At 36.8% G+C, this 12,204-nt stretch overlaps 1 protein-coding gene across 6 annotated transcripts in view; it reads left to right on the forward strand.

Annotated features, from left to right (window-relative positions):
* The window catches only part of LOC105477962 (bromodomain adjacent to zinc finger domain 1A), a 158,268-nt gene that overhangs the window by 89,501 nt on the left and 56,563 nt on the right, over nucleotides 1-12,204 (forward strand). For all 6 annotated transcript variants that reach the window (XM_071100331.1, XM_071100329.1, XM_071100332.1 and 3 more), the window contains 2 exons: nucleotides 5,083-5,184; nucleotides 8,895-8,982. In XM_071100331.1, the coding sequence (XP_070956432.1) occupies nucleotides 5,083-5,184; nucleotides 8,895-8,982 (190 nt within the window). The remainder of the gene's footprint in view (nucleotides 1-5,082; nucleotides 5,185-8,894; nucleotides 8,983-12,204) is intronic.

A 12,204-nucleotide genomic window follows, 5' to 3' on the forward strand; every position in this document is an offset into this window, starting at 1 on the left:
GACAAAAAAAGTCTGGAATAATATGTATCTAGCTTCAAAATATTATATGTACTCTCATGCAATATAGTCTAGCTATCATTATAACTTGACTAATTGTTAGTAAGATAATGGAATCTGAGTGTTATTTTTAAAGAAGCAGACCTAATTGTTTTGCTATTTGTAGTTCCATGGATGGAAACTTAATGTGTGAGAAATAACCTTAGCATTTTAAATATATATATTTATATATAAAAATTATATATCTCTCACCATAAGTAACCACTGGTGCCTAATCAGTTAGTGGGTTGTCATTGTAGAATAATTATGAATACAATTTGATGATTTCTCTTAAAAGAAACCTTTATGTTGAAAGTATAGGAGTTTTTTTGGTCATTTCTGTTGAGCTGATATAGAAAATTATTTAATTTTTTATAACTTTATTGTCAAATGTTCATAATATATTAGGAAAAACAACTTCTATTATGGTAAAATCAAAGTAGAATTAAAATTTACATATATAACTAGGCATATTGAAATAAACATTTGTGAAATTTTGTTGTAAATAAATAATAGGAATGGTGTTCTGATTTTATAAGTACAATATTTGATGTTTGCTTGTTGTAGAACTAAACACAGGTCTACACTTGTTGGTAATAAAATGGTGAGTCACCATCATGATTGAGATCACTAAATTCAACTTGATTCAACCATTTAGGCCAATGGGCCATTTAGGCCCAATTAGGCTTTGGGTAGCAAGAAAAAAGATTAAAATGTAAGTTCTTTTTAATATTATCCTTGTAGTTTCTATCTTGTAGGTGAATTCATATTATAAGAAGCAGTTTTTCTTGGTCTCCAGTAATTGTGCTTCTTTGGGAAGAATGCAATTAGGATTTTATTTTATATAGAATTTTGCATAAGTATTATAGATAGCAAAGCCCCAGTAAGAATATTTTCACTGATTAGAAAAAATTTTCTATTTATCTTCACAAATGAATTTCATGGTACAGCAAGAACAGTAAAAAATCATTCTTTGCACATATAAACTCGCACATTTTACAGCCTTAAATCCATGAAGATATAGTCTGGGGCCAGGTGCAGTGGCTTATGCCTGTAATCCCAGCACTTTGGGAGGCCGAGGTGAGTGGATTGCCTGAGGTCAGGAGTTCGAGACCAGCCTGGCCAACATGGTGAAACCCCATCTCTACTAAAAATACCAAAAATTAGCTGGGCATGGTGGCGGGCACCTGTAATCCCAGCTACTCGGGAGGCTGAGGCAGGAGAATCGCTTGAACCCGGGAAGCAGAGGTTGCAGTGAGCCGAGATTTGTGCCATTGCACTGCATCCTGGGCAACAAGAACAAAACTCTGTCTCAAAAAGAAAAAAAGATAAGCTCTGGTACGGTGGCTCACACCTGTAATCCCAGCACTTTGGGAGGCTGAGGTGGGGCCATTGCTTGAGCCCTGGAGTTATACATCAGCCTGGGCAATGTGGAGAAACCCTGTCTCTATAAAAAATACAAAAAATTAGCCGGGCATGGGTGGCACATGCCTGCAGTCCCAGCTACCCAGGAGATTGAGATAGGAGGATCACTTGAGCCTGGGAGGTTGAGGCAGCAGTGAGCCATGATCGCGCAATTGTATTCCAGCCTGGACAACTGAGTGAGACCCTGTCTCCCCCAAAAAGGTCCATATATATGTTTTCTAGACTCTATACCAATATCTGAATACTTAGTTAGAATCTAAATTTTTAGGAATTACCGCTCACATCTTGGTTTTCTCTCCTGTTAGTATATTAATTATTTTATAATTTACTAAAATGTGGGGGAACTAATATTTTTTGTGTATTGGTTATGTAAAATATGTTCATATATATTTAATGCATAGTAAAATATATATTTACAACATTTGTAATTAGATATTGCCACTGGTAATAATTTTAAGTGCAACTTAATATACTTGATCAATCTCTTATGTATAAAATAGTAGTGGTTAGTTGCTAAGCTGATATCTATTCAAAAAGTATTAAGATAACTTAATTCTCTTGTTCTTAAACTGCTACTAATTCATTAAAACTCATTTGTTTTTCCTTTATTTCAAGAAATTTTCTTTTTTTTTTTTGAGACGGAGTCTTGCTCTGTTGCCCAGGCTGGGGTGCAGTGGTGCAATCTCAGCTCACTGCAACCTCTGCCTTCCAGGTTCAAGCAATTCTCCTGCCTCAGCCTCCTAAGTAGCTGGGGCTACAGGCACAGGCCACCAAGGCCAGCTAATTTTTGTATTTTCAGTAGAGACAAGGTTTCACCATATTGGCCAGGCTAGTTGCAAACTAATGACCTCATGATCTGCCTGCCTCGGCCTCCCAAAGTGCTGGGATTGCAGGTGTGAGCCACCACACCTGGCTGAAATTTTCTTACTGAGAACTCCTCTCATTGCTTCATTTGTTTTTTATTTTATATTATTATTATTTTTATTTTGAAGATGGAGTTTCGTTCTTGTTGCCCAAACTGGAATGCAATGGCATGATCTCGGCTTACTGCAATCTCTGCCTCCTGGTTCAAGTGATTCTCCTGCCTCAGCCTCCTGAGTAACTTGGATTACAGGCACACACCACCACACCTGGCTAATTTTTTGTATTTTTAGTAGAAATGGAGTTTCACCATGTTAGCCAGGCTGGTCTCCAACTCCTGACCTCAGGTGATCCACCTGCCTCAGACTCCCAAAATGCTGGGATTACAGGCGTGAGCCACTGCGTCCAGCCTGTTCATTTTTTGAGACAGGGTCTTGCTCTGTCACCCAGGCTGGAGTGCAGTGGCACAGTTACAACTCACTGAAGCCTCCAGTCAGGCTCAAGTGGTCCTCCCATCTCAGCCTCCAAAGTAGCTGGGACCACATACGCATGCCACCATATCCAACTGAGTTTTGTGTGTGTGTGTGTATGTGTGTGTGTTTTGTAGGTTTCCTCATGTTGCCCAGGTTGGTCTCAAACTTCTCAGCTCAAGTGATCCATCAGCCTTGGCCTCACAAAGTGCTGCAATTACAGGTGTGAGCCATCACACCCGGCCAGCAGTGCTTCTTTCTTTACATTTAGAATTCTTTCTTTGATCTGTTCTCTTGGAACAGTGCTTTTCATACCACAGGTTGTTATGGCCCCATGTAGGTTGTGAAATTAACTTGGTAATGAACTTTAATAGAATAGAAAATACTAGATATTCCATATAGTACAGGTGCATATTTAAATACATCTACTGATTTATGTATATACTGAGTCTTAGTGTAAAGATACTTGGCCTTCCAACTTAGAATGTAATGCTATTGTAGGTAAATAGTTTTACTTATTTAATTGTGTCATATCCCTTTTGTGTTAAACACTTCCCCTGCTTTGTGTGTGCTATATTTATGTAACTTTAAATCTGATTCTCATTGTCAGTGCTTTTCTTAATCATCTTACCATATCATTTTCTGCTCTTCTCTATAACCCCCACTTACATCCTCTTTACATTCACAGAGGTGGCATTTTCAGAATCCTACCTCTTCTCTCTATTGCTGCTACTTCCATTTAAGTCCATGCTGCAATCAGTCTTCAGTAGCTTTCCAACTGGTATTCCTGTTTACACTCTTGCCCCAGATTGTCTTTTCCACATAGCAGCCAGAGTGATCCTTCTGAAGTGTAAGTTAAGTTATTATCACCTTATTATTAAAAATCCTCTAGTGACTTTACTCAGAGTTAATATCCAAAGCCTTGTAATCTGGCACTGCTGCTACATCTCTGAATCTTTTTTCATTTTCCTAATTCATTTTGCTACTTGTGTAAATTGTGCCTGCCTCCTCCCACCTCAGGGTTTTTACTTCTTTTCTCTTTTTTTAGAAATTCATTTCCCCAAGATTTTTCATGAGTTGCTCTCTTGGTCGTTTTTTTTTTTTGTTCCCCCCTCCAGATCTCTGCTTAAATATCAACCTCTTTGAAGGCATACTCGGTCAACTTATCAGAGATCACTCCATAAAACAGTGGCTCCCCCACCCTGTACTCTGTTCTCGTCATAGAACTTATCACTTCTCCTGTTGTATATGTTTTTGTTTGCTTGTATCTCCTCACTGTTTCTATTTTGTTGACTACTGAATCTTCACTATTTAGAGTAGTTTCTGGCACATTGCAGGCTCGTAACTATTGAATAAATGAATGAATACACCCTCAAAGGGAAGAAAAGATGTGAAGTTGGTGGGGGGTAGGGATTAAAAGTGTAGTCTCTTGGCCAATTTAAACTACATTGTCTCCATTTTTATTCTTGGATTATATAGCTGTAAAGAAAGTTTAAAAGCAAATCCAAGAACTTTTTTTTTTTTTAATTTTTTACTCTTTAAACTGGGTACTCTATGCTTCATCTCTAGTTATTTTCTTCACCCAAGGAAAATGTATTGAATGAGTAGCTAAAATACCTACCTAAAATAAAATAGTGCTTTTTTCTGTTTTGGCTAATAGAATGGTGGAGGCAGGGATCAGTAACTTATAAAACCTTAGTTAAAGTAAAAATGCACGGCCACATACAGTGGCTCATGCCTATAATGCCAACACTTTGGGAGGCCAAGGTAGAAGGATCTCTGGGGGCCAGGAGTTTGAGGCTGCACTCAGCTTTGATGATGTCATTGCACTCCAGCCTGGGTGACAAGGCGAGACGCTGTCTCTAAAAGACAATAAAAATTTTAAATTTTGATATATGTGGCCAAGCACAGTGTCTCATGCCTGTAATCCCTGCACTTTGGGAGGCCGAGGTGGGAGGATCACCTGAGGTCAGGAGTTCGAGACCAGCCTGACCAATGGTGAAACCCTGCCTCTGCCAAAAATACAGAATTAACTGGTGGTGTATGCCTGTATCCCAGCTACTTAAGAGGCTGAGGCAGGAGAATAGTTTGAACCCAAGAGGTGGAGGTTGCAGTGAGCCAAGATGTGCCATTGCACTCCAGCCTGGGCAACAAGAGCAAGACTCCATCTCAAAAACAAACAAAATGTTTGAAATAGGTGATTTTGTTATAGTGTATTCTTACTAGGTTTCCATTTAAAATTTCATTTTCCAAATTATTAACTGATTTGTCTTTTCCCTCCTCTTTTTAGGAAGAAAAAAGATGCAATTGATCCCTTACTATTCAAGTATAAAGTGCAACCCACTAAAAAAGAATTATATGAGTCTGCTATTGTTAAAGCAACACAAATCAGGTAAAACTCACTATCTTCTCAATAGTAGTTTAAAGTAGAATAATTATGTAAGATTAAGAAGGTCTGATATAGAAGAAATAGGAAGTACTGTGATTGCTTTCCTTTTAAAAAATAAATGTACATTTATATGTTCATAGACTGATTAAAATAAATCCTAAGAATCTTGATGAAGGCCAGGTGCAGTAGCTCACGTCTGTAATCCTAGCACTTTGACAGGCCAAGCCAGGAGGATCGCTTGAGGCCAGGAGTTCAAGACCAGCCTGGACTATGTGGCAAGACCCTGTCTCTATTTAAAAAAAAAATCCTAATGGACTGATGGAGCCCTTTGTTTAGATGACTAACCCCAAATAGTCTTCTATCTAAAGAATTTAAAAGGGTCCTATTTATGAAGTACTTTTCATGAGATAACTCAATTTTTAATATTAATGAAGGTACTTATAAATGTTAACGTTTGTAGTATTCATTAGACAAACATTTGATCAGTTTTTTCCTATTCATTAAGAAAGCTAAATCATAAAAAATGAGTATCTTTAAAAAGTTCCTGTTTGAGGCCTAATCAGAGGAGACAGAAGTTAATATAAGAAGTTGCTTTAGTGAGGAGTTAATACATAAAATAACTGGCTTTAGGTTATACAGATATATTTTAGGAAAATCCCTATTGTTGCCTGTTGGGTTTAGACTCTTAGTCATCTGAAAGTAAGATGATATCAGCCAACTATCAACCTGCCACCTAGGAGTCAGTCTTGTATTTCATTTAATGTAAAACAATTTTTGCTTGTGTTCTCATCCCTTTTGTTCCATATATATTCATGTGTCCAAACTAAAGTGGTAATAATATAAGTATTAAGAGAATCCTGAGATAGATATATCACTTTCTGTGGCTGTATTGAGGTATGTGTAGTTTGTTGGTTTGTTGGTTTTGGGGGGCTCGTCATTAGTTTAAGATCTCTAGAGCATTCTACATTTTACTGTATATTCAAAAATAATATTCCAAAACTAATGTTTGATTATTCAAACTTTTAAAAATTTGTTTAGTTTATGGGCTCATGAGTAGCACTGTTGAGACTACAGATATTTTCCTTATTCACAGTTGAGTTTTTTTCTTTTGCATTTAGTTCAGGATGTTACTTATATAATGTAATTCCCTATTTAATATTTTTCATTTTTCTATTTACTTTTTGACTTATACTTTAATTATTCTGCTAGACCATGGTTACAGTCTTGGTTAGCTCATTTTTTTCCTAATTTGTAAGCCAAAGAATTACAAGGTGAGAAAGTTATACTTCATAATAAAAGACTTAAATGACTTATAGGTCTTTGTTAGCATCAAAAAATAGTACAATGCTATTTTTTTAATAAAGAGGTGGTAATATTCCTCTAATAAAGAAGACGACTTGATATGCTAGAGTAGCATTGACATGTAGAACTTTCCTTTTTTTTTTTTTTTTTTTTTGAGATGGAGTCTTGCTCTGTTGCCCAGGCTGGAGTGCCGTGGCGCATTCTCGGCTCACTGCAAGCTCTGGTTCCCGGATTCACACCATTCTCCTGCCTCAGCCTCCCAAGAAGCTGGGACTACAGGCGCCCGCCACCATGCCCGGCTAATTTTTTGTATTTTTTTTTTAGTAGAGACAGGATTTCACCATGTTAGCCAGGGTGGTCTCGATCTCCTGACCTCGTGATCCACCCACCTTGGCATCCCAAAGTGCTGGCGTGAGCCACCGCACCCGACAGAACTTTCTTTTATAATGGAAATGTTATATGTATGCTATCCAACAGCCATGTGTCGCTATTGAGTATTTGAAATGTAGCTAGAAAGAATGAGGGAACTGAGTTTTAAATTTTATTTATAAATAAACAATATGTGGCTAGTAGCTACCATGTAAACTAATGTAGTCCTTGAGGACTAGTTTCTTCAGCAGTGAACAAGTAATTACCTTCTCTTTACCAGCTACTGTATGGTGCAGAGATATAGCGGAGTCCTTGTTCTCATGGAGCTTTAAATCTAGGAAAAGAATATAGTTATCCTTGTTTATCTGTGTGGGAGGGAAATCTTTGGATGTTCAAATTTCACAAAATGGTGTAGTATTTGCATCTAACCTACACACATCTTCCCATATGCTTTAAATCATCTCCAGATTATGTATAATACCTAATACAATGTAAATGAAGTATAATTCATTGTTATACTGTATTGTTTAGGGAATACTGACCAACAAAAAAAGTCTATACATGTTTAGTACAGATGCAGTTTTTATTTTCTCCAAATACTTTTGATCTACAGATATGGAGGGCTAACTATACATTTTTGGGAAGGCCACTACTTAAAAATCATATATTGTTTATTCACTTACTGGAGCTTTTAACTTGGCTTTTTCTTGAAAGGAATACATTGAACTCAAAACATTTACTTTTTTCCAGAAAAATACTTCTATTTCTTTTCTATTGGTTTTGTTCTGTTTGTGGTGGTGGTGGTTACTCTTGTGGTTGTTTTTAATTGGGGGGCAAGGGAGAATAAAAAACAGTATGTTTTAGAATATTAATTTTAAGCCTCTTTTAATTTTCATCCCACTAATTTGTTGGTTGTCATGAGATTTAAATACAAAATGTTTTAAAATTTGATATAAGCTATGTTCAACTTTGTTTACAATATCCACTTGAATGTTGATTTGCAGCACTTAATATGATTTCTGGTAGTCTACTGATTTTAATTTTTTTGTTTTGTTTTGCTTTGTTTTTTTGAGACAGGGTCTCACTCTGTCTCCCAGACTAGAGTGCAGCAGTGCAATCTCAGCTCACTGCACCCTCCGCCTCCCAGGCTCAAGCGATTCTCCAGCCTAAGCCTCCCGAGTAGCTGGGATTGCAGGCATGTGCCATACCGCCCAGCTAATTCTTGTTGTATTTTTAGTAGAGATGGGGTTTCACCATGTTGGCCAGGCTGGTCTCGAACTCCTGACCTCAAGTGATCCACCCACCTCAGTCTCCCAAAGTGCTGGGATTACAGGCGTGAGCCACTGTGCCTGGCCTGATTTTAATTTTTAAGAGAATTTTAATGATTATACTTGTAGGGGTAATAATCTAATGTTATAAAATTTGATTTACTCTCTATAGCATATTTTCCTTAAAGTTTGTTTTCTTTTTTGTTTACTTTTTTCTTTTTTTTTTTGAGATGGAGTCTTGCTCTGTTGCCCAGGCTGGAGTGCAGTGGTGTGATCTCAGCTCACTGCCTCCTAGATTCATGCCATTCTCCTGCCTCAGCCTCCCGAGTAGTTGGGACTACAGGCGCCCACCAACACCACTAATTTTTTGTAGTTTTAGTAGAGGCAGGGTTTCACCATGTTAGCCAGGATGGTCTCAATCTCCTGACCTCGTGATCCACCCACCTCGGCCTCCCAAAGTGCTGGAATTACAGGCGTGAGCCACCGCGTCTGGCTCTTGAAGTTTGTTTTCCCAGTGGCCCCTAAACAACAAATGCGTATGCTGTTTTTGTAATAGACTTTTTATAATAGATTCACTCATGTAGATCTTATAACTTCCTACATAAATACCTCTGTAAAAGTTTCTTGTAACTTCTACATAAATACTGTTAGAAGATGAAGTATCCTTTGATTCCTAGGCTTGAAATTCAGGTTATAAATTTACAGAAATTACGGAGTTTGGGTTGAACTCTTTGATGCTAACACTACCCTCTTTGACTTCCTTCCTTCCTGTAGCCGGAGAAAACACCTGTTTTCTCGTGATAAACTAAAGCTTTTTCTGAAGCAACACTGTGAACCACAAGATGGAATCATTAAAATAAAGGTAATTAATGAAATTATTTGTTGGAAGACAGAAAACAAAATGGGTAGTGTTATAAAGTTACAACATTGCTGAAATGTTATTTCAAAGATGATTAAAGATTGCTCTTTTTAAATCTGGAGCCAATTTTTAGTACTTCTGAAAAATATTTATTAGATTAATTACTATTTTTAAAATTGCTAGAATTGCTAGGTGGTTCAGTTACTACCACTTATAAAAAAGATCAACAAGGACAGGTGAAAATAGAAAATTTGGAAAAAGAAAAGTTATCAAGTGGGGCAGCTATAGCTTCCTAATACCTGTAGTGTGGTTCTGGCTTATGAAGAATAGACAGATTCAAAGAACAATGCTAAACAGAGCCTACTAGATGAAAGAACAATGTATAATAAAAAGAGCATTGGCTGGGCACCGTGGCTTACTCCTGTAATCCTTGCACTTTAGGAGGCCAAAGTGTACATATTGCTTGAGCCCAGGAGACCAGCCTGGGAAACATGGTGAACCCTGTATCTACAGAAATTATAAAAATTACCTGGGTGTGGTGGTGGTAACTGTAGTCCCAGCTACTTAGGAAGCTGAAGTAAAAGGATCACCAAGGCTGCTGTGAGCTGTGATTGTACCACTGCACTCCAGCGTGGACAACAGAGTGAGACCCTGTCTCAAAATAATAATAATAATAATAATAATAATAATAATAATGTATCATGCTAATACTAAGCAGACAGATTATATTTTGTTAATAACCATTTCGAGAGGAAAAAGTCAAGTTTTAGAGATTTCACATTGCACACCAAGTAAAAAGTTAAATGGTAAAACTTAAAGTAATTTTTTAAAATACAAAATATTCAACTTTTATTGGGATAAAGACACACCAAGTAAAAAAAGCAATAGAATGGAGCCTCATGCCTGTAGTCCCAGCTACTCCTAAAGCTGAGGTGGGAAGATCATGTGAGGCTGGGATTTCAAGTCCAGCCTGGGGAATGTAGCAAGACCCTGTCTCTTAAAAAAAAAAAAAAAAAAGCAGAAACAGCACGTACCTGGGGCCTGTCAGAAGGTGGGAGGAGGGAGAGGATGGGGAAAAATAACTAATTGGTACTTGCTTAAAACCTGGGTGATAAAGTAATCTGCACAACAAAACACCCATGACACATGTTACCTATGTAACAAACCTGTAAATGCACCCCTGAACTTAAAAGTTTAAAAAGGCAGTAGAATGGGTTAGAGAGATGTATGCATTTGTCACAAATCATCTCCTGCATGTGTAAGATTTGTGCATTTCACTATATATACATGTTTAAAAAGAAGAGAAACTTTAAAAAAAGAATGAGTTTATGCGAAAAGTTAACATTTCAGGTCTCTAGAGACAAGATTGATTTAAAAAATGGACACTTGGTTAACTATTGGAATAATAAAGTTAAATCTAACTCAAAAGAAATGAAACAAATTTTAATGTTAAATATGACGAGGTACTTAGGAGAAATAGAAAAAAAATACCAAGGATGAGATTGAGCATAAACATAAGTTTTAAAATGTCATGCATAAGTGAGCCAAGATCGCGCCACTGCACTCCAGCCTGAGCAACAGGAGACTCCGTATCAGGCAAAAAAAAAAAAAAGTCATGCATAGATTTCAAGGGCAAGCACTGGGGGAAAAATACCTTGAGTAAATATAATGAAGAACGCAAATTAACTAGAAAAACATATGCACCCCAGTAGGAAAATGGTCAAATAGATATGATTAAAATTCACAGTGGAAGAAATATAAAAACTTGAAAACGTAAGATAGCGTCATCTGAAAAATAATTTTTTAAAAATGTGAGCATATTTATGTATCTGCCTTGATAAGATTCAATTATGCTCTATCTATAGCATTATCAGATAGCCATATTAAATGATGCTTACAAAAAGTTTAATGATTTAAAACTTTTTTAATGATTAAAACTTACAAAAAGTTTTAATGATCTAACCAATAAATGGTTAGAACAGTGCCTGACACTTGGTAGGCAATCGATATATGTGAATAGTTGTATATGTGTATTGTAAACACCAGTTGGCCAATTTCTCTAATTTATAAAGATTTCTTACACATCAGTGAGCAAAGATGACCCAATTGGAAAATGGTGATAAAAGAAATCAGCAAATATTTCACCAAGGAAAAAGTCAATGAACATGGAAAGAAGATCAACTTTACTCAAATAAATGGGAATTAAGGTCACAATAAACATTTTTCACTTAGAGTGTAATAGAAGATTATTAATGGATATGCTGGTGTATTAATCCATTCTCACACTGCTATAAAGACATACCTGAGACTGAGTAATTTATAAAGAAATGAGGTTTAATCAGCTCATAGTTTTGTGGGCTGTACATGCTTCTGCTTCTGGGGAGGCCTTTGGAAGCCTACAATCTTGGCAGAAAGCAAAGGGAAAGCAAGCACATCTTCACATGGCTGGCAGGAGAGAGCGTGAAGTGGGAGGTGCTACGTACTTTCAAACAACCAGATCTCATGAACAGCAAGGGGGAATTCCGCTCCATGATTCAGTCACCTCCTACCAGGCCTGTTCTTTAACACTGGGGAGTACAATTCCACATGAGATCTGGGTGGGGACACAGAGCCAAATTATATCAGCACAGCACTTTGTGAGCAAGCACACAAAGTTTGATAACCAGTTTTGGTGAGCATAGACTGCTGTTAGGAGTACCTACAAGTACACAAAAATGTGGGTCTTGTGTATTGTGTGTATGAATAAGGAACTTTGGCAATTAATGTACTAAAACGTATTTTGGCCTTTATGAGTGTATATATATTTGAGACGCAACCACCCATGTGCTTTATATTCATATTTAAGGTGCAATTCTGTAGACAATTACATAATTCTATTCCATAGATAATCCTGTTATCCCACATAATTCAGAGATTATGTGGGATGGAATATGATCATTTTAATGAAATCTTCTTTAATGTGAAATTTTGATAGATTCTTGATTTATTACATGGCCAGAACTGGTTGAATTCTAGGTGTTTAAAGCTGTGCTCTACCCACAAAAATAATTATACACAAAATACCCTTTTCTGTTTTGTTAACTTTTTGTATTTTGTATCATCATTTTCTCACACATTTCCTGAAAGGTATTTCTGTAAATGGCACTTGTTTTCATTTGCTTGAGAGGAAGAATGATGATCTTGGCCATTAGGTCAAAAATAACAAAAAGTCTAGGGTTGCACATG

This window comes from Macaca nemestrina, chromosome 7 (genome assembly GCF_043159975.1).
Source record: "Macaca nemestrina isolate mMacNem1 chromosome 7, mMacNem.hap1, whole genome shotgun sequence".
Lineage (NCBI taxonomy): Eukaryota > Metazoa > Chordata > Mammalia > Primates > Cercopithecidae > Macaca > Macaca nemestrina.